Genomic DNA, 22961 nt, shown 5'->3' with positions numbered 1-22961 from the left:
GGCGGTCCTTTGGTGGACCTGGCACAAGGCAGCATCTATCTCCCTATGTATTTCTGAGTTAGGAATACTTAGGCTGGCATTATGGATGTTGTTGGATTTAGGAGCTTTGGAAGGGGAGAAATCCCTCTGAGATGTAAAAGCACAGTGATCAGTGGCAATATTGCCTTCAGTTTCATCAGCATTTAATGTTTTTGTTTAAGGCATCTGTTGGGTTTTTTTAAATAAAATGTTAAAACTTAAAAATTTGCCAAAAACTAAATACCAAAAAACCCAACCTGTTTTGTTTTAATTCTATTTGGATACTCTGAAGCAGGAGGGGGGAGCCCTCCAAGCATCCCTGGCGAGCCTGGCCAGGGGATGAGGGGAGTGTAGTTCAACTATGTCTGGAGGACTAAAGGTTCCCCCTGCTTGCTTTGAAGGGAAGCCCCTGACCTCCACAGGGGAGCTGAGGAAGGACACCTCTTGCAGAGCTTCGTGTCATAAGATATGCAACGCTTCTGCTGAAAATGGAGGAATTAGATTCAGTTTACATTTAACGGTAGTAAACCTACCAAATCCACACTCTGTGAAACAATATGCAAACTGAAGCACAGCTGTTCTTTAGCATTTGTACTTTTCTGAATGTCCTCAGTGCAGTTCTCCAGACAAGGAATGCTTGTAAAGATGCCTATCTTTGAGATCTACAGGAATAGGTAGGTATACAAATTTAATAAAGAAATAAAAATAAATATTGTAGGGTAAGTGTAAATAGCATAGAAAAGTGCATTATATTTGGAGAAATTACTTTGTAAAAATGTGTGTTTTAGTGGTGTGGGGCAGGAAGCTTGCTGCTTAGTGATATCAAGACATACAGTGAGTGGTGCCACGTGTTACGGAGGGGGAGGGGAAACTTGGTGCAGTGGTACCTCGGGTTACATACGCTTCAGGTTGCATAGGCTTCAGGTTACAGACTCCGCTAACCCAGAAATAGTGCTTCAGGTTAAGAACTTTGCTTCAGGATAAGAACAGAAATCGTGTTCCGGTGGCGCGGCAGCAGCAGGAGGCCCCATTAGCTAAAGTGGTGCTTCAGGTTAAGAACAGTTTCAGGTTAAGTACGGACCTCTGGAACGAATTAAGTACTTAACCCGAGGTACCACTGTACGCGCATTTGCCATATTGGGTGGCAGGTCTGTGCTTCTTTTAACAGTGTTCTTCCCTCAGTCAAAATGCTGGTTAGACTTAGAAGGGTTTGGCCTCGCCTTCCCTGGGTGCTGGCTGGCACCAAGTCCTACTCCCTGAGACGCTAACTTTCTGTGTGCAAGGATTTGTTTATTTTTGTGTGGAGGAGCAATCAGGTGAGCCCCCACCTGCAATCGGAATCCCAGATGCTGCTTAACCACATCAGCGAGAGCTGCAGGTTAGCCCAATACACCCACTAACAATGCCTCTTCTCTTTCCAAGGCTGATGCTGCGACCAGCTTCTTACGGGCGGCACGATCTGGAAATTTGGACAAGGCTCTGGACCACTTGAGGAATGGTGTGGATATTAACACCTGCAACCAGGTAGGCCATGAGCTCTTCCCTGACACCCCCTATCCTTCGTCCACCAGCTTTTGGCTTGGTCTTGATTGATCCAGCCATGGGCTGGCGTTCTGCCCTTGGTGTCTAATCAGATGCTGTTCAGGTGGCCTCATGGCCCTCCAGCTTGTGCCAGCTGCGGTGCCAGGTAAGAGGTAGAAGATCAGCTCCCTCATTTTTTAGAGCTCTTGAGTTTCCCTCATTCTTCTGCCAGGCAGAATTTTTCTTGCAGTCTAAGCTCCAGAATGTGTGAAGTAATAATAAAAAGAGCACCCCTGGGCATGTGCAGAATATGTTTCACTCACTGATGAATAACTATGGCTTGTATCTTGTATTTTCATGTTGTGAAGCGCCTTGAGATCTATTAAATACAAATTTACTAAAGATAAATAAGTAAATAAGTAAAATAGATAATATAATTAGTGCACATCCAGATAATATAATTAGTGCACACCCAGTCTCAAACCTTCCATTCTTGGGCAAGGTGATTGAGCGAGTGGTTGCTGAACAACTCCAGGCACGCCTGGAAGAAGCGGACCATTTGGATCCCTTCCAGTTGGGATTCAGGCCTCATCATGGGACTGAAACTGCCTTGGTCGCACTGGTTGATGATCTCCGGCGGGCTAGGGACAAAGGTGAGAGCTGTTTCCTAGTTCTGCTGGATCTCTCAGCGGCGTTTGATACCATCGACCATAACATCCTTCTGGACCGTCTTGAGGGGCTGGGAGCTGGGGGCACTGTCATACAGTGGTTCCGCTCCTTCCTCCTGGGCCGTGTTCAGAAAGTGGTGGTGGGGGATGAGTGTTCAGACCCCTGGCCGCTCACTTGTGGGGTGCCTCAGGGTTCTGTCCTCTCCCCCATGCTTTTCAACATCTACATGCAGCCGCTGGGAGGGATCATCAGGAGGTTTGGGCTGGGTGTCCATCAGTATGCAGATGGTACCCAGCTCTACCTCTCTTTTAAATCAGAACCAGTGAAGGCGGTGAAGGTCCTGTGTGAGTGTCTGGAAGCGGTTGGAGGATGGATGGCGGCTAACAGATTGAGGTTGAATCCTGACAAGACAGAAGTACTGTTTTTGGGGGACAGGAGGCGGGCAGGTGTGGAGGATTCCCTGGTTCTGAATGGGGTAACTGTGCCCCTGAAGGACCAGGTGCGCAGCCTGGGAGTCATTTTGGACTCACAGCTGTCCATGGAGGCACAGGTCAAATCTGTATCCAGGGCAGCTGTTTACCAGCTCCATCTGGTACGTAGGCTGAGACCCTATCTGCCTGCGGACTGTCTTGCCAGAGTGGTACACGCTCTGGTTATCTCCCGCTTGGACTACTGCAATGCGCTCTACGTGGGGCTACCTTTGAAGGTGACCCGGAAACTACAACTAATCCAGAATGCGGCAGCTAGACTGGTGACTGGGAGCGGCCGCCGAGACCATATAACACCGGTCTTGAAAGACCTACATTGGCTCCCAGTACGTTTCCGAGCACAATTCAAAGTGTTGGTGCTGACCTTTAAAGCCCTAAATGGCCTCGGTCCAGTATATCTGAAGGAGCGTCTCCTCCCCCATCGTTCTGCCCGGACACTGAGGTCCAGCTCCGAGGGCCTTCTGGCGGTTCCCTCCCTGCGAGGGGCCAAGTTGCACGGAACCAGGCAGAGGGCCTTCTCGGTGGTGGCGCCCGCCCTGTGGAATGCCCTCCCACCGGATGTCAAGGCGATGGACAACTACCTGACATTCAGAAGACATCTGAAGGCAGCCCTGTTCAGGGAAGTTTTTAATATGTGACATTTTAGTGTATTTTTCATTTCTGTTGGAAGCCGCCCAGAGTGGCTGGGGAAACCCAGCCAGATGGGCGGGGTACAAATAATAAATTATTATTATTATTATTATTATTATTATTATTATTATTATTATTATGGCTTGAACTTTAGGGATTGTGTGGAGGGAAGAGAGACCTTTCTTGCCATGGAATGCTTTCTGCCTTAAATAATCATTTGTAAACATATTTATTTACCACTATGCATAAACTTAAAAAAAATAGAGCTGTTTATAATTGTACATAAAACCAGGCAGTAAAAATCATATAAAATGTCAAAATTAGAAGCCAGCTGACTATTGTGGAAAGGTGTTTTCTTAATTGCCTGACGGAATAGAAGTGTTTTCACCAGGAGGTTAAAAGTGGAAACAGAAGGCACCTGCTGAATCTCTATGGGCAGATTATCCCGCAATCCTGGGCCCAGGACCCTAAAGGCTTGGCTTCCTGCTGTTGTCAAATGATCCCCACCAACTCGGTAGACAACCAGTGACGCTCCTGCAGATGCTCAGTGACGGGCTGTAAGGGTTCAGGCGATCCCTGAGGTAACCTCAACCTCAGTTCTTCAGGGCTTTCAGGGCCTAACCAGGAGAGAGTTAGGTGGCGTAGCCTCCTGCACAACTGCATGGCGGAAGTTGAGTACAGAATTCTGCATCTTCATTTCTCGAGCTGAAGGAAAATGTACAGGATTCCTGGCCTGAAAGAGGGAACCTTCTGGATCTGTGTGGAGCTGCCCAGTGTGATGAACAGTCAGAGCTGCTGGTCAAAGGGTGCCACAAGATTCCTAGGTTCCAGAGTGACCTTGCCCACCCATTGGCTCTTCTTGACCCGGATCATGGCCTGGGCAAATGATGTATCAAGTATAGAAACAAGGGACTCGTGTAGCACCCAAATGTATCCCTCACCACATCCCTCCACTTTTACAGCTGGCCCTGCCCACCCTGGCATGTGGCCCCAGAAGCTTATTCAGAGGGAAATGTGGCCTTTTGTCTGAAAAAGCTCCTTACTATTGCAATATGCCCCTGGATGTGAGAGGGCTTTCCTTCTTCCTGCCTCACCTGTGAGCTGTGCGGAGGTGCTCAATAAACAGAATGCCGGACTAGGCAGGCCTTTGCTCTGTTCCAGCAGGGCTGCTCTTATGTAGCTAAGAAGACATCTGGCAGTTTGCTTTTAAGGCGTGTGTGCAAGAGAAAGTCCAAGCTACAAGGTGACTTTTGCAGGGGAAGGATTTGGGCTATTCTACCTGCTGCATAAAATATTCTGGAGAGGGCTCTTCCTGTCTCACAGAACCCAAACAGACAAGCCAGAGTCCTTCATTAAGAGAGAGCACAAGAGCCAGTGCCCTTGGGGAGCCCATTTTGCATTCCCCACTGGCAGGCTTGCATGCAAGGTGGGGGAAGGGCCTCCACAGGCAGACGATGACTCACCTGGCTCATCCCCAGAGCCACTTTTGGGCTGCTTCAGAATGCTGATGGAGTGGGCTTGCATGGAAACCAGTCATCTGCCATCTCTGCCCTGCATGCCCTGGAGGCTCTTCCAGGGAAATAGTTGCTGGAGCTTACAAATAGGAATCTTGGTGTCACAGCGCAGTTGGGCACGGAATGCCCAAAGTGAGGAATCAGCTCTTTATTGTCAAAAGTGCACTTAGCATGTTAGGGAAAGACATGTCCATCCCATCTCTCAGCTGCTCCCAGGTGTGAACCCAATGAAGCAACTGCCACAACAGACAGGCCCCACCTCCCACCTCCGCTTATGTATCTCGCCCACCTGAGCTGTGTGCAAGCAGGTGAAGGCTGCGTCAGCATGCAACCTGTTTCTGCTCCCCCCTCTCCAGTCCTTGTCTGGTCCTGTAGTTTGCTGAAGTTGCTGAGAACTCTCTCTTGGAGATCCCTTGTCCCTCTCAGACAATTGCATTTCCAGGAGAGGGGAATGACTAGGAAACCAGGTCTTTGCGTCTGCTGTGTGGAGATGTGGCTGCATGTTTTTTACCGAGTGGCACAGCTCACTTCTCTTTCCCTTGCAGGCTTCCTAGAGTCATTACTCCCTTGACTCTGCTAGGGGGACAGTGTTAGCATTTCACACCTCTGGTGTGTAATTAACCTGCTTCTGAGCTCGTGTCATGAACCTGCCTGCCCAAAGTAGAGAAGTACAGCATGAGTTAGAATGCAGTCAGCAACAGAGAGGCTTGCATTTCTCTCAGACAGCTGGAAGCAGTCGGCTGTCAACCCTCCCCCATTTCTTGACAATGAAATGAAGGCTGCCCTGTTTAGGGAAGCATTTAATGTTTAATATACTATTGTATTTTAATATTATGGACGGGGTATAAAAATTATTATTATTATTATTATTATTATTATTATTATTATTATTATTATTGCCATTAGCAGAGGGTGGGCTGGAGAGAAGCCAACTCTATCAAGAAGCACAGGGAGGCTCGGAAGGCAGGAAGGTAAGCATTTCCTCACCGGAAGAGGAGGCAGTTAACTCCATGAGCCCAAGGAGTAGACGAATAGGGAAAATATTAGACAGAAAACAAACCCAGAAACATAAGGGTCATAGGTTCAGAATATTCTGCAGAAGCAGGAAGCAGTCTTCAGAAGGGTCAACTGAATCGTAAGAGGCGGATGCTCGGCTAGAGCATCAGAGGCTAATTGTTTGCTTTGCAATAAAACTTTGCAAAAAAACTTGCGGAGGCTTCCGGGTTGGCGCCTCTGGCAATGGCAGAGCTCCTCCGATTGGGAGGCACTTGCTCTGTGAAAAGCAGGGTCGCTAGCGGCCGAATTTTTAAGAGCTGTCCATGAAGAAAGAATGGGCCATGATAAGGAGACTTAGTGGTCGTTAATGGTAGGTGATGTTGTTGCGTTGTATTATTATTTTATATTATATTGTATTATGTTATTCATGTACACCGTTTAATTTCTGGGAGTTAAGAATAGGACTAGGATAAATTGTGTTTGCTGTACCCATATTTTACACAGTGTTTGTAAGATGTCTGTTTGTTAATGTGTGGTGTGATATGCCTAATAAAGGATTTTGAATTGAATTGAATTGAAAAGCAGGGTCTGACTGCCACGGCAAAGGTGGAGACCCATAGAAATCACAGGCGGGAGAAGCCTGTGAACTTGGGATTCGGCTGGCACCCTTTGCGCCTCTCTTACTCGTGGGGAAACCCTGTTTTGGGGACCCGGAGCGACGTGGGGTGAGTGGCGCGGTGCTTTGAATCGACTGCTTCTTTCACGGAGTGAAGCCGCATTGCTGCTGCCGGAGAGCGCTGACTTTTTCCTGTGGACAATTGGATTTTAAACAACTACCCGTGAGTAGAACGGAAAATTGGATCTTTAAATACTTTAATTTGGCACCGAAGTGGGAAGGTTCTAAACAGGAAATCCGCCTTCCTCTTTTGTAAACAGACTGAAACAAAAAAACGTTACAAGCTAAAGTCTCTGAAAGCTTTTGACAAAGGATTAAATTCTCATCGGTTAAAAAAACAAAAAACCCCTTGGAAGCAGGAGAAGAGGGGGGAAATTTTGGACCTAGTGAGCCTGCAGGAGAGAGTGAAAAATCAAATTACCACTGCTCTGAACCTGGAAACGGGCTGCCAGATGACGTTTGGGCAAAGTTCATTGACAGAACGGATTTGACAGCTAGCTAAAATAAGAATAAGATACTGTTTCCATTGTCCTCTTCTGCGTTTAAAAAGGAGGAAAAAGTAACTGATAATTGAAACTATTTTTATTGCCTGAGTTGTACTTGAAAGAATTGATACAAGTGGAGACTGTTTCCCTCTAGAGGGAGCATGTGAAACTGTTATAGGAGTATAACAGGGAGATCTCCAGCTACAAGATAAGGATTCTGAGAACCAGAGATTGACCTTGGACCATTCAAAATGTTGACAGGAGAAGCCATTGTGACTGTATTATGCAAGATAAGCTACTCGTTGGAACAGCTTCATAAAAAGACAGATGACACAATTTTTAAAATTGATAACTTGGAACAGAAAGTGACTAATTTGAGTCAAAAAGCGAGCACCAATACAGAAATAATTCACGACTCGGCACAGGAATACACCTTGGCAGGACAAATGGTGGAGGAAAAGGAGAAAGCTGTTGTGGTGAAACCTAAAGTAGTACAAGCGGGATCCTTAGTCTTACAGAAGCAAAATGAGGACTATAAATTGAGGCCTTTTATGATTGAATCTAGCAAAAGTCAGACTTTGAGGATTGGATCCCGGCTTGGACTGAAGAAGGAAAGTTGGAAAGATCCCTCTATCCAGGGATCAATTGACTTTTGGGACATGGGCTTGGGTTTGGAGGAGATTGAAGTTTTGGGGGCCTTTGGTTCTGGAGGAATCCTGAAATACGTCCTGAAACACTTTATGGACCTTAGCTTTAACTATGGAAATTTGGCTGAACTGTCCAGAAGGAATAAAAGTACTGTTAGGTTGGAGTTTTCCCGAGATTTGCTCCTTAGCATTAAAGAATATGAAGAAGATCTGCAGAAGGGACTTGGAAAAGAGTTAAGAGCCTCGGACATAAGATCTCCAGGTTGATGGACTATATGGAACTGACGGAAAGGACTGGGAGAATCCGAAACCAGGGAGAGGAGATGGTGGAAGAAGACTGGAAATTTTAAAGTTTATATTTAGAAATATTGTAAAAGTAATGACTGCTAGAAAAATGGTGGAATGATATTTTATGGATTTAGCAGAAATGTTATAAGAAGTTAAGTATATATAAATATTTTAGTTTTAATGGGAAATAAGGTTAAAAATATGTTATTTATATTATGACAGAAAATAGAGAAAGATGGAAAGGATTTGCTGAAATAATTAGTAGAAGTGGGATACAAAAAGGGAGGTGAGAGGAGGTCGAGGAAACAAGGGAAGGAATGATAGAGTATGGAAAAGGAGGGATGTTTTTAAATTGTTTTTGATTTGCTTTATTTATGTTTAGTTTAATGGGTTTAGGTTGTGTTTTGTATTGTTTATATATTGTACTGTATTGCTTTTCTTTTTCTTTTTTTTTCTTTCCTGTTTTTTCTTTTTTGTCTTTTCTTTTTCTTCTCCTTTTTTGTAACTGTTAAAAGTAATAAATATTCTTTTAAAAAAATAATAATTACAACTTGCGTGCTGTGTTATCAAGACGGCAGCCTGGGCTCCTGACAGCTCAGAGGTTATGTGACCTTGACCTTAATGCTAGGACCTTGGGCTGCTTTGGGCCACAGAGGTGCATGTTCTGGACCAAGCATCTTCAATGAGGAGAAATTCCCATTCGGAACATATGTGTGTCTATGGCAGCTTCAAGATGGTGGCCTGTTTAGTGGTACTTTCATTTGGATTTGTTTGTGCAACGTTTGTAGGGATGGGCTGCGATGTTGGCTTTTTATTGAGCGTTTGTTCAGATTTGTTTATGAGAAAGTGTTACCTCATACTTTCTGTTTTTTAAAATATATTTTTATTGAATTTTTCCATAATATCTCTGTTCATACCACATATTACATCACCTATTTTAACTTATTGAACTTCCCTCAACTCCTCTGACAATCATCCATAATTAATTTTCTATCCTCGCATTCCTTAATTGTAATATCGCCTATAAATAAAAAATTTTTTATCCTCATTTACATTCTTGCAATATTCCTTATTTTTTCACAAAGCTTCTTTAAAGCACACTAGCGTTGTGTGTTCCTCACATACAGTTTTCAAATATTCTCTGAATTTTCCCCAGTCCTCTAAAAACTTATGGTCTCTTTGAAGTCTGATTTTCCCAGTTAATTTGTCCAGTTCTGCATAGTCTATTAGTTTTGTTCTCCAATCTTCCAAAGTCGGTAATTCTTCTTGTTTCAATTTTTGGGCCAACAATATTCTCGCTGCTGTTGTTGCATACTGAAAAAGTTTACAGTCTCTCTTATTTATTTGATTTTTTTGTTATTCCCAGTAAGAAGGCTTCTGGTTTCTTTACAAAGCTATATTTCAGCATTTTCTTTAATTCATTATATATCATTTCCCAGAACCCCTTCACTTTCTTGCACTCCCACCACATATGAATAAATGTACCCTCTTTCTCTTTACATTTCCAACATTTGTTACTGGTTTTGTACATTTTTGCCAATTTAACTGGTGTCATATACCATCTATAAACCATTTTCATCACATTTTCTTTTAACGTAATGCATGCTGTAAACTTTAAATTTTCATTCCATATTTTTTGCCAATCTTCCAAATCTATGCTATATCCTAAATCTCTGGCCCAATAAATCATTACCGCTTTGACTTCCTCATCCATCGTGTGCCATTCCAGTAAGATTGTATACATTTTTGAAAGTATCTTACAATCATTGTTAACAATTTCTGTTTGAAATTTCGAATCTTTTTCTTTATACCCTTTTTCTTTCACCTCTTTTTTAAAGATATCACTTAATCTGATGATAGTGCAGCCAATCAAATACATATTCTTGTTACCTCATACTTTCTGGTGCATTATCCTGTCACTTTTCTTATTGCAGAAAAAGTTCAAGGGGAGGGAAGTGGATTTGTTGTCCAAGTGTGCCAGATCACCCTAATGCTGCAACCTGAATTTGCCCAGAAGCAACTGAATCCCTCTTGCAAAACAGCAGCAGTCTCAAAGTGCCCTGTGTCAGAGGTGTTGTCAGGTCAGGGCTGTGTCTCAGCAGTGGAGCACTTTGAGTGCTTTGTGTGTGGAAGGTCTCAGGTTCAATCCCTGGCTACACAGAGCAGCACTCTGACTCTGCAACAAGCAGATTTCTATAGTCCTGTGACTTTGGAGCAGAGCACCAAGGCCCAACCTAGCAGAAGAAGCAGGAGACGCTCAAACACAGCAGGATTGGCCTACTTCATTAAATAGAAAAGTATTTTATTGTTTTATAAGTGAAAGTTACACCTGTATACAAAACATGTGATTAATAGAACATCCAACTGCTATTTAAGAAACCAAGCTCCTCCCTCCTTATATAGTCCCCTTAATAGTCCCCATTCACTTAGGGCTTTGGTGACTAGTACAAACACTATGAATTGGGTCTGACAGCTCACAGGCAGTCAGCACATTGCCTTGAGGATGGGGGTGATATCATCTCTTGCCACACCATAAAGTAACTGCATAGCGTCATTCTGCATGAGCTGCAGCTTCCAAAGAGCTGCCCATGTAGAGTGCATTGCAGGAATCTATCTGGGAGGTGCTTAGAGCATGGATCACTGAGATGAAATGCTCTTGGGCTAGGAATGGGTGTAATTGGCTGTAAGCGCTCCTTGCAAGTGACACCACCTGTGTCCCACCAGAGAAAGCTTTGCATTGAGGAGCTCCTCACAAGCCACATTCCTGCTCTCTCAGGGGGAATGCTACCTTGTCTAGAACAGGCCAACATCCCCATACCTAAAACTGAGCACCACTTACTCACAGGAACTCCATCTTGTCTAGATTTAGCTTTAGTTTATTGTCCACCATCTCCAGCCATCAAAGCCTCTAGGCTGCTAGTTTCAGCACTCAAACAGCCTCTCCTGATTTAAGTGGAAAATGGGGAGAGAGCCGGGTGCCTTCTGCATGCTGATGAGACCATGCTCCAAATCTCCAGTTGACGGGTTCTAATGGCTTCATATAGACATTAAACAGCACGGGGGAGAAGATGGACCTTTGAGGGGCCCCATGGTCTAAAGGCTGTAGCTCCAAGCAGTTGTCCCCCCGTGCTGTTTCCTGCCAAATACGCTGAAGGTAGAAGTGAAACCACTGCAGTCCAGTGCCTCCATCTTCCTCCCACCCCCGGAGTTGTTCCCTGAGGACACCATGGTTGATGGTTTCAGAAGCCACTGAGAGATCAAGGAGACCCAACAGGGTTGCATCTCCTCCTCATCTCTCTTCTGATAAAGTTAACCCAGCTTGCTCCCTTTCCATTCCCGGACTTGGAGGAAAGTTCTGTTTTGGTTTGTCTAGAGCGAATTTGGTAAGTTCCAGTTTAAAATGCACACAGAAGGAATTCCTCCCTTATCCCTAATTTCACTGCACAACCTTCCCTTGAAGCAGCCACTTCACTTTGTGGTCATGTTGGGTGATTTTGTATCTTGCTGCACTGCTGTTTGATCCTGTTCTGCTGAGGAAGAAGATGTGTTCCTCTGGAGAGTCTCTTTTCCCCCAGCGCAGGCACAGGCACAGGCACAAATCCAGCCCTTGATTCTGGAGGCAGCTGCCGTTTGTTCTTAATTGGGAGAGACTGTTGTGCTCATTATCATGAAGTGCCGCTGTCAAGCCGGGCTCCCGCCCCAGAAGAGGAAGGGAGGCCTTGTGGTAATGGATGCACACACACAGCTCCTGGGTAGATTTTCTTCCCCATCACTGATCAGAAATAAATACTTATTCAAGGTGCCCCCCACCCCAGCTCTTTTAGAGAACTGAGACCAAAAAAGGGGAGAAGTCTAATAGGATCACATTCCCTCTGGATGTGTGGAATTGTGTCTGTTGGGTATTATCTGGACTTAGGAGAGGCAGGGTGGATCCAACCACCCTCAGTTTAAGTGAGAAAAGCGCAGGGCAGGGGAGTAGTTGCGGTCACTATTTATATATTCGTACACTTTCATAATGCAAGACAGCTCTTGGACCCTTCAGGAGGAGATGGCCACATTAGTCCAGGCATCCCCAACCTTCGGCCCTCCAGATGTTTTGGACTACAATTCCCATCAGCCCTGACCACTGGTCCTGCTAGCTAGGGATCATGGGAGTTGTAGGCCAAAACATCTGGAGGGCCGCAGGTTGGGGATGCCTGCATTAGTCTTTGTTGCAGGAAGTTTATTAAAATGAGTATGTGAAATATACTCAGAGTCCTGCAGTGATTTCATGCTCTTTCATGCTTGTAAAACAGTGATTGAATTTCCCCCCAAAACTCAGGCCTTTATATACATTATTTACACAACGAGTCCCGTCTGATTGGCTGATTCTGCTTCCCTCCTGGAGCCGGATTGGTGTTCTCCTGCAGGCCAATCAGTTGTTGCATTCTAGCAGTGGCGTAGCATGGGTTGTCAGCACCCGGGGCAAGGCAAGTAATTTGCGCCCCCTAACCCCTAACCTGCCGCCGCTGCCAGCTTCTTCTTGCTGCTGCCTGGGCTGGGGTATTTACGATAAGGTAGCCACGGCGGCAAATGGGACGCGGGTGGCGCTGTGGGTAAAACCTCAGCGCCTAGGACTTGCCGATCGTCAGGTCGGCGGTTCGAATCCCCGCGGCGGGGTGCGCTCCCATTGCTCTGTCCCAGCGCCTGCCAACCTAGCAGTTCGAAAGCACCCCCGGGTGCAAGTAGATAAATAGGGACCGCTTACTAGCGGGAAGGTAAACGGTGTTTCCATGTGCTGCGCTGGCTCACCAGATGCAGCTTGTCACGCTGGCCACGTGTCCCGGAAGTGTCTTCAGACAGCGCTGGCCCCCGGCCTCTTAAGTGAGATGGGCGCACAACCCTAGAGTCGGACACGACTGGCCCATATGGACAGGGGTACCTTTACCTTTACCTTAGCCACAGCGGCGGCGTTTCCGTGTCTGGTGATCTGAGGCGAGTTGCTGCTGGCGCTGCCGCCCAAACGACGCCGCTTGCCTGGAGGAGGAGGAGGGCAGAAAGGCGAGGAAAATGCAACATGGCCCAGCAGCTGCAGCAGCCGTGGTGGTGGGGCTGTGAGGAGGGGCTGCCTGGTGCGCCCTCCGCGGTCCTGATGTGCAGGGACCGCGGCGAGTGCTGCCTGCCGCACGCCTTCAGCCCGGATGCGTGCACAGCTCGTCGGTTCCGCGAGACATGGGGCTCTGCTACAGCCTGCGCCCGAGGCTCTTCAGCGACTCCGGAGGCGGCGAACGCGCCCCCCAGATGTTGCGCCCGGTGCAGCCGGCCCCCCCTGCACCCCCCACGCTACGCCACTGCATTCTAGGATCCTACCTGCCTATTGTTCTAGGATCCAAGCTTAGTACATAACAGTATACAATTGCATCTTTGACAACTAACTGGGTTGCTTCTTTTTCAAAGAGCACCAGCTTGTTAAGGAGTTAATTGCCTACATAATTGGAAAATTACCATCCAGAAATTGGTAGCAACAATGGAGCGCTCACACGCAAGGCCCTTGGAACAGGCTTTCCGGAGCCTGATTCTTTTTAAAGCTTTCTCATGCCTCCTCCCAAGCCTTGCACTGACACTCCTGGCACAGTGCCCTGTCTTGGAATTCCCGCTCCTGTGTCAGGTAGATTGGGATCTACTGGGAGAGTTCTGGGTGGTTTGAAGCAGATCAGCAATAAATGATTTTAACTCCTGCTTACCTCACAAAAACAACACCTCAAAAGCTTTCTCTCCCTTCCATAAAAAACAATACTTGCAGAAGGTGGGGAACCGGAGTGGATTTTTGTGGGAAAGGCGTTGTGAGCTTGCTGCTGGTACTAATCACAAATTCCTGGGCTGAGCATGTTCTCAGACACATGCTGAGTTGTATCCAATCAAGTTCTGCTCAGAGTAGACCTACTGAAATTAATGGGCCTAAAGTTAGCCATAAAAACCACTCTTGCTCAATTCTTCATGTGTGGCCGCCTGCCTGACCCACTCATTTGCACCTGGCTCCAGTTGGTGAATCTTAGGGCTCTAGGATGAGCCTACCCTAAAGTAGATCCTGCAGGTGTGAGACCTGGCTGCCTCTCATGAACTCTGATAGCAGGCTCAACAATTAGGGCTGCCACTTTAATTTCCCATAATATCTTTGGAGCAACCAGTGCCAGATTTAGGGTGGTATGGGTGGTTCCCCTGTAAAAGGGGGTGTAAATTGAGAAGATCCATTTGGGGGTGCAAAACTCAGAGCGCCATATTATGAAAGATTACCTTACCAAAGTCTGCCTCTGGAGCAAGGAATCAGTTGGGACTTTGTAAGAAACCTAAACAGTTCTTTGAGGAACAAGGGCACCCAGAAGAGCCTTTCTTTGGCCCCTGGTCAGAAGGCAGCATGGGAAACATTTCTCCCCGCAGTCTTGGATACAGCACATAGTTGTGGGGTAGCCCCTGTTAGGGGGGTGGTGTGTTGCAGCGCCAACGATCTCTTCTGTTCCTGGCTTAATTTCTAGGCATGCTCTAGCTTCTTTCCGGGAGGAAGCCAAGGGAGCCATCACAGCTGGCTCAGTGGTGCTGCGGCTGTAGCTGCTAAGACCTAGCAAATGCCCTGCCGCCAATTTCATTTTATTGATCTGTTCCCAGACACGGACCTCGGCTTCCTGTTGCCTTAGGTGCTCTTCCAGAATGTTTCGCTTATTCCCTGACCTGAAAGGACTGCAACTGCTCTGGCTAATAGAGCCAGGCCTTGGTGTCAGTGTGGCTCCCATGTTGAGGGCCTGTTTGTCTAAGCCATAGAGGAAGCTTTTCCTGCCCTTGAGTGCCCCTTCCAGGCCACAGGCGAGGCCTTCTGCCTTGAGGTGCTCCCACATTGCAGGGTGAGTTGTGTGTCAGACTGAGCCCCCCTCCCTGTTCAGGAAGTTTCATTCATGAGGCGGAGTGGTAGAAATTTGGGGCAAGGAGGGGTTGCTACCAGATGCTAGAGGTTTGTCTTCAGTGAGAGATAGGCAGTGGCATTAACAGTTTATACGTGTAGATTGTCTGGGAAATCAAAATTCAGCACCAAGACCCCACATCCTCTCCAGGAAAAGCTGTGATCTGAAACCTTAAACGATGCAACTGTGCTAGTTTTTCATTTCCTTATGCTTTCTTCCCAAATGACTTATTCAGCAATCTTCCTCTTCTGGTGTCAGAGGGGAGACTTCACCCCCAAGCCAGCTTTTTCTCTCTCCCCACGTTACTCCCCCCGCCCCCGCTGTCTGCTTTGCTTCACTTCCTGTCTGATTAAGATAAGGTTACCAGATTTTTTTCAAAGAATCCGGGGACACTTTTCTTTTTAAGAGAAAAAAAAGTTATTGAAAAAAGTTTTATTTTTTAAAAAGTAGTCTCCTCTGTCATGCAGCCTTCCTCTGGGCCCCGACCTGCTCTCTTGGAGCGCTAGCTGCCGTGGAGTAGGCTTGGTGAGGGCCTGGCTGGCTTGGCTACATGTCCTTGCCCTACCGGTGCTCTCCTACTTCTGCTCCTCTGCGGCGGTGGCTCCCCTCTTTTTTCTCCTTCCTCTTTCTCTCTCTCCCTTCTCCTCTCCTCCTTCTCTCTGCGTCAACTCCGGGGTTTTCCTGGGCAGCTGGGTGGCTGGGCACTCTCACTCCCAGCTCGATTTGGGTCATGGGGGTGGTGGTCAGCAGTTCCCCCAGTTGATGTGCTGGGTGTCCCCAGTTTCCCCTTGGCAGCAGCAGCGGCAGCCTCAGCAGCCTGCAGCCAGCCTGGTAGCACAGTTGGCTCTGGCTGGCTTCAGGAGCTGCTCGCTGCCGGGATGCCCACCATTTTGCCTCGCCGGAAGTCCCCATATGATGTGTCTTGTGCCATTGAACCATTCACGCAACATTCATTCCATACTAATAAATCTACAGCACTTAAAATATAAATCCGGGGTCATTCCGGGGACGGATTTTGTCCGGGGACAGATTTGTAAATCTGGGGACTGTCTTTGGGAAACAGGGACATCTGGTAACCATAGATTAAGTGTCCTGGAGAACCTAAAAGCTGACTTGCTATTTTGTGCCATTTTGGTTGGTCCTAATAAAGGCATCTCCACCTCTGCTGTGGATTTTGAAGTATTTCTGCACTGCTAGCTGTGACGGAAAAGTTTGTTTTTGCTGGAGCAGGTTGGGTCCCCAAGTATTTTCTTTTTCTTTTCCCCATGTCAGAAAAGGGTTAATGTATGGCAGCCTCTGATTGGCCGAGGTTCCAGGAGGGGGAGTTGAAAAGGAGAGGATTTGGAGAGACAGGGAGTGAGTTTTGGAGGGAGGAGGCTTTGGTTGGGAGGATAGGCAGAGAGAGAGGAGGGAGAGGAGAGGGAGTTGGTTCTGGGTAGAAACATCCACTCTGAGGAAGATATCACAAGCTAGAGAAAGGAGTCTCTGAGCTTAGGGTGAAGGACAGTGTGTGGTGTCTTGTGAGATTAAAGCCAGGCTGAGCCAGGAGAAGTAGAAGCTGGAAAGAGAACATCTACTTAGGTCTCATTCCAGTCAGGAGGGGAGAGATACGTCTAGTAAGAGAAGAGTCCCAAACCAGTGGAACCTAACCAGGGGTCTATTACTTGGAGTACTGCAGGAGTAGGGTTGTCTAAGGGGTGTCTAACTGACAGAAAGTACCACCTTGTTAAGAACCAAAGTACAGTGGTGCCCCACAAGACGAATGCCTCACAAGACGGAAAACCCACTAGACGAAAGGGTTTTCCGTTTTGGAGGTGCTTCGCAAAACGAATTTCCTATGGGCTTGCTTCGCAAGATGAAAATGTCTTGCGAGTTCCTGCGGGTTTCCCCCCCCCTTTTCCCCAAGCCGCTAAGCCGCTTATCAGCTGATCCGCTAAGCCGCTTAACCGCTGATCCGCTAAGCCGCTTATCAGCTGATCCACTAAGCCGCTTAACAGCTGATCCGCTAAGCCCGCTAAGCCGCTAATAGCGCTAATCCGCTAAGCCGCTAATGGGCTTGCTTCGCAAGACGAAAAAATCGCAAGACGAAGAGACTTGCGGAACGGATTCTTTTCGTCTTGCGAGGCACCACTGTATTAAGTTAAGAACCAAAGTATTAAGTGTGAAACAACTGAGAAGACCCTGAAGTGAAATAACATTGTAAACTGAAGTATCCTAAATTTTATTCACTTGTGTCATAAACTTCCTTGTTAAATAAAATCATTATTGTTTATTTGTACAAATCCTGTCTGAGACTCCTAATTATTAAGTTTACCTCACGCAAGTCCCCTACAAGATAATCTGAGGTAGTCTGTGGGGATTTGTGGGATTGGTGTTCTGTGAGGTGGGTGCGCCGTGGCAGTCAGACCCTGCTTTTCACAGAGCAACAGCGCCAGGGGGAAAAGAGACATTGCCCTAGCCACACAAGGCAACTGTGCTTGAGCCACTAAACCTGGATCCTTTGCCTGTCAGCTCGTCTACTATTTCATCCACTCTTCCCTTTTACAATGACTGGAATCTTGGCATTTAATAAATAATAATGTAGACATCCAATGAAGCTGAATGTTGGGAGATTCAGGACGGATAAAGTACGTCACATGGCGCATAGTTAAGGTAAGGGCAGGGATGGCCACCAACAGTGGCTTTGAAAGAAGACTGGACAGATTGTGGAGGAGAAGCCTATCAGGGGCCCCAGTTGGAGACAGAGATGCTTCTGAATGCCAGTTGCTGGAGCCCCAGGAGAGGAGAGGCCTCTTGGGCTCAGTCCTGCTAGTGGGCTTCCCACGGAGGCATCTGCTTGGCCACTGTGAGGCTAGTGGACGAGAGGGACTCCTGGCCTGACCCTGCAGGCTCCTGTTATGCTCTTACACTAGTAATAATATTCTGTGTCCAGAACCGCATTGCATCTGAGTCCTGAAACTAAACATCTAAGTTCTGCACTGGCTGCCTGTATCTTACTGAACCAAGTTCAATGTGTAGCTGCCAGTGGACAAAGCCCCAAACTGCTCACCTGAAGGGTTGTCTCATTCCTTAAACCCAGATCAGCTGCAATAATCTGGAGGAGTCCTCCTGACTTCCCCATGGTCCTATTCATTTAGGGCTGATCTACACTCCCTCTGGTCTCACTGCTTTCTCTAGAGGGAAACTGCTCTTCGACGCCCTATTGGAGCAAATGGCAATTCGGGTTTTCTCCAGATTGACGTTTGCTCTGATTTAGCACTGAGGAGCGGGTTTTCCCTACAAAAGGAAGGGAGAAACCGCTCAGACTTGTGCTTTTTCTAGGAATGGGGAAAGCAGAAGCCCTTGGTGTCTACACAAACTAAGATTTTTAGCATAGTACTGGCACCAGTATTTTGAAATGCTGCTCCAGCTGAATTCAAACAATTCTGATATTTCATTACCTGTTCAGAATGATTTTGTTTTGCCAATAATTTTTAGATAAATAAAATTCAGTGCTGGTCTTTTGCTCTGTCATTTGTGATATTGTAATTTTATGATGTTTTAATTATTCTATTGGTTTTATATAAGTTGGCCATCTACAGTCTTATTAAGGAATTGAATAAATGGAAATGTGGCTTTCTGGGATGAGCCACCAGTGAAAATTGGTGAGCAAGCCCCCTGAGTCAAATGGGCATGGGGGGGGGGGTGCACTACCTGATTCTCTGTCAAATGGGGCATCTGCTCTGGGACTGATCATCTGCCAGTCATGACAAATTCTGGAGCTTGTTAAGTGAAGACCCAGGTGCCCGTCCACTGCTGGCCTCTCATGGTCTGATAGAGCACCTGCCTTTCCACCCTGGGGAATATCACACTTGTGGTCAAGGTCCAACCTCACATGTCCTGTATGAGATAAAAGAGGGATGCGTGTGGTCAGACCTAGCCCACAAGCCTTGTATTCTCACACAAAACTGAGCACGGCCTCTTAACCTACCATCTGATCACCATCTGCACCAGCCTCGATTCCATCACCACCATTCTCAGAGGACCTGCATCTGCATCTTTCATCTGTCATGTGCCACTTTAGATGCCCAGCAGCAAAGAGAAAGAGACCTCGGATTGCCCTGGGATGCCAATGTGGTGCCTAGCTGAAAAGGAAGGAAGAATCCACATGGTTTGGGGTGGGTGCGGGGAGCCTGTGTCCGCTTGCAGGGAGTTTGGGGCTTCAAGGCAAAGATGTTATTTACCTGTGTGGGTTTAGGGACCAGTAGGACGGCCATCAGTCTTGGGCCACACATAGTGCATAGATTCAAAGCACTATGATACCCATTTTAAAAGTCGTGGGCTCCCCTCCCCACCCAAATAATAATTCTGGGAATTCTGGTTTGTTAAAGGGTGCTGAGAATTGTTTGGAAACTCTAATTCCCCTTACAGAGCTACGATTCCCAAAGTTCCCTGGGAAAAGAGATTGATTGTTAAACCACTCTGAGAACTGTAGCCCTACCTGTAGGGGCATAAGGGCTTCCTATCAACTCTCCCTGTGGTCCCCAGGATTCGGGGGGGGGGGCACGGCTGCTTAAACCAGTACAATACTGCTTTACAATGTCTGGAGCGGATGTGGTGTTACTTTGGGCTTATCCTCCAGATGACCTATTGACGGAGCAGGTACACTGATTCGCTTGCACAAAGCTTATGCAGAGCTTAGACTTTATTGAGCATTCATTCTGATTTGCTTGCAGGGGGGTTATACAGCCATGAACTTTCCTCCCAAATTCATGCTGATTTGTTTCTGGGGTGTTTCCACATCATTCATTCATCCCACACTTTCCCTCTTAACCATTCATTCATCCCAACAGGTTGTTGCTGTTGCTGTTAAATGGTTTTGTTGTGCCAGCGTGACAGACTAGCTTTCATCCACTTCAGTTGCACAGACGTAAAGTACACCCTTGGATTCCTCCTGCGAAATACTGACAGTCTAGAGGTGATGCCCCCCCAACCTGTGCATAGGAGTTTCAAATGTCTCCCCTTTCACCTGGCCGCTTTTCCAGGGTCTCTCTGTTGTGCTTGGAAAGGTGGTGAGGGGGCTCTGCTCACTTGCTCAGGGGGGCAGCAGGGGGGGCTGGCAAGGTGGAGCCATGCTGGCTGGTTCTGCACACGGACTCAGACTGATTCAGCCGTTGCCCAGCTCTGGTCGCCTCACCTCAGAAAGGATATTGTAGAGTGGGAAAAGGTTCTGGCAGGATCAGGCCAGTGGCCCATCTAAGCCAGCATCCTGCAGGAAGCCCACAGGCAGGATTCGAGCACAAGAGCCCTCTTCCCTCCTGTCAACTGGGATTCAGAAACATGGCTGCCTCAAGGTGTGGAAGCAGAGCACAGCCATCCTGGCTAGGAGCCATTGAGAGCCTTGTCCTCCATGAAGTTGTCCCAGTTGGTGCCATTGCTTCCTCCTGTGGCAGCTTAACTATGCGCTGTTATTCTCAGTGCCAGGATATCCTTAGAAACTCTATCTTCACAATTGGTAAACAAATGAATTGAGTGTGTGTGTGCATATGCAAAACATGGCCAGAAGAAACTTGGAGACTTTATTGGTGCCATTGTTGGGACCCAGTTGGAAGACGAATCAATGATCTGTCCTGCTAAAAGCTTAGTCCAGAACCATTACTGTGGAATTTCTTCTACCTGTAGTTAGTAGGATTAACAGCTGTGACTAGTAGCAAACTTGAATTGACAAGATTAAATGACATAATGACAGCTGCAGCAGCAACAACAATGTGCTGTTTGTCATGAACAAATGACAAACCCAAATTATTCTTTTAAGCTGAAAATGGTCGCCTTTTCTGTCTTCTTATACCTCAGCATTACTAGGTGTAATTCCTATTCCTTGATGTTTTCAACTTTATATTTTAGATTGATCCTGCATAATTGTATATGCATGTGGCAGAAATATAATAAAGAGATCACGCACACCAGAAATGTTGCAGGACACCTGTAGTGCTCCCCTTGATGAAGCATGTGGTGTGTGTGGAACAGTTGCTCCTCTCTCCAACACTCTGGGTTGAACATCTGAGCCGCTGCCCTGGCTGAATCTGAACTTGTTGCAAGGCAGAGCCAGTGAAGAGCGAGCAAGCACACTTCCGGCCCTGGTCTCATGGAGTCTCTCTTCTTTCCAGAATGGGTTGAATGCTTTGCACCTGGCCTCCAAGGAGGGACATGTGAAGATGGTGGCTGAGTTGCTACACAAGGAAATAATTTTGGAAACCACCACCAAGGTAAGCCCCCCCCCCCCAGGTTGGGGTGGGAATGGCTCTTTTGAAACTGAGGTTGGAGACAGACAAAGGAGGTCTGCAACCAACAAGAAGAGCTCTCATGGTTGCTGAGACCAGCAAATGAGCCTCTCCTGGGCTAGAATCCCTTATATATATATCCTTTATAGAGACCAAACAGAAATCTCCCCACAAAGTTGCTCTTTGCTGCCCCGGGGGAAAGGATGTCTGCTGGAAATACAACAGAGAGAAAGGGTTAAACATTGCACAGTTCCAATCCTGCTTTTTTTGTTTTTAAGTGCATGTTGATTGCCTTCTCATAATTAACACCATGTCTTGTTTGATTCAAAGTAAATCCCACCAGCCTGAAGTCTACCCACGAGCTTGATTTAGACTGCAGGACCCTAGCAATTGTGGACACTTCACTTATGATCATTAGCAGCCCCTAACTGTGTGGTTAATTGGGGTGCGTTAAAGAGTGGCTATCCGCCAGCTCAGCTGACTCTGTTGTCACATATTCATAGAATTGAACAATGGAGGTGGAGACGCTTATTCAGAAGAAGAAAAGGCTAAGGACTGAACCCTACACAAATCTGGAGTGGTCCCTAAGAGGGTTAGATGGCACCTTGTACACCACCTTCTGGCAACTCCTGCAGCCAAGCTGGTGTCAAAGGAATTGCTCTGCTTTCCTTTGGACCACATCAGCAGGCCTGGGCAGCCCAGGATCTCCAGACACACTGCCCAGGTTTGCTCCCTGGGGAGGTCACTGGTGCTACTAGCACAGCGGTTTGACTTCACCCCCAGAGGCATACTCCATTGTATCTCGAGACAGATGGATGTCAACTAGAACAAAATACGCTAGTGATACGCTACCCAACTTGGGTGTGTGTGTGCTTTTCTGCTGTTTTCTCAATGTATAGATCCATAGGGGTTTGTTTGTTTGTTTGTTTGTTTGTTTGTTTTTAAAGGTGTTTTTTTCTAGACTGCTTGCAATTTGTACCCTGCTTGACCCTTTTCTTCCATCTGGCTTTTTCAGAAAGGGAACACGGCCTTGCACATCGCTGCCTTGGCAGGACAAGAGGACGTGGTGAGGGAGCTGGTGAACTTTGGGGCAAATGTCAATGCACAGTCCCAGGTAAGTTGCCTGCCTCTCCCTCTCCCTGCAGTGGCCTCACCTGGGCAAGGAGCTGGGAGGCTCTGAAGCTTCAGGGCTTTGAAGGCTCTGCGGGGAAAGACCAGGAGTGGGCCAGGCCCCTTAACAAGCAGGGGGCAGAGAGTATTGGGCGCACAAGGAAACCGATTCTACATTGATCCAGCAGTCCTTTGCCAGACTTGGCAAGCCGGCCAAGCTGTGTGCCTTATTATTGTTTTTAAATAGTAGTAGTAGTAGTAGTAGGGGACGCAGGTGGCGCTGTGGGTTAAAGCCTCAGCGCCTAGGGCTTGCCGATCGAAAGGTCGGCGGTTCGAATCCCTGCGGCGGAGTGCGCTCCCGCTGCTCGGTCCCAGCGCCTGCCAACCTAGCAGTTCGAAAGCACCTCCGGGTGCAAGTAGATAAATAGGGACCGCTTACCAGCGGGAAGGTAAACGGCGTTTCCGTGTGCGGCTCTGGCTCGCCAGAGCAGCGATGTCATGCTGGCCACGTGACCCGGAAGTGTCTCCGGACAGCGCTGGCCCCTGGCCTCTTAAGTGAGATGGGCGCACAACCCCAGACTCTGTCAAGACTGGCCCGTACGGGCAGGGGTACCTTTACCTTTACCTAGTAGTAGTAGTAATACTAGAACAGGGCTAGGGAACCTTTTTCAGACTAAGGGCCACATTGCCTTCTGGATAAGCATTCAGGGGCCACAAGCAAATGGTG

At 47.2% G+C, this 22961-nt stretch overlaps 1 protein-coding gene across 11 annotated transcripts in view; it reads left to right on the top strand.

The window, feature by feature from the left end:
* Positions 1 to 22961, top strand: part of ANK1 (ankyrin 1) — a 181314-nt gene that overhangs the window by 69614 nt on the left and 88739 nt on the right. For all 11 annotated transcript variants that reach the window (XR_014170939.1, XM_081921261.1, XM_081921262.1 and 8 more), the window contains exons 2-4: positions 1441 to 1542; positions 21011 to 21109; positions 22140 to 22238. Coding sequence is in view for 10 of the 11 variants with exons in the window: in XM_081921261.1 (XP_081777387.1) it covers positions 1441 to 1542; positions 21011 to 21109; positions 22140 to 22238 (300 nt within the window). In the remaining variant the exon portion in view is untranslated. The remainder of the gene's footprint in view (positions 1 to 1440; positions 1543 to 21010; positions 21110 to 22139; positions 22239 to 22961) is intronic.

This window comes from Podarcis melisellensis (genome assembly GCF_964234715.1).
Source record: "Podarcis melisellensis genome assembly, chromosome: 8".
Taxonomy (NCBI): domain Eukaryota; kingdom Metazoa; phylum Chordata; class Lepidosauria; order Squamata; family Lacertidae; genus Podarcis; species Podarcis melisellensis.
Note: the sequence above shows the minus strand (reverse complement) of the source record. Positions and strands in the feature narration are given on the sequence as shown.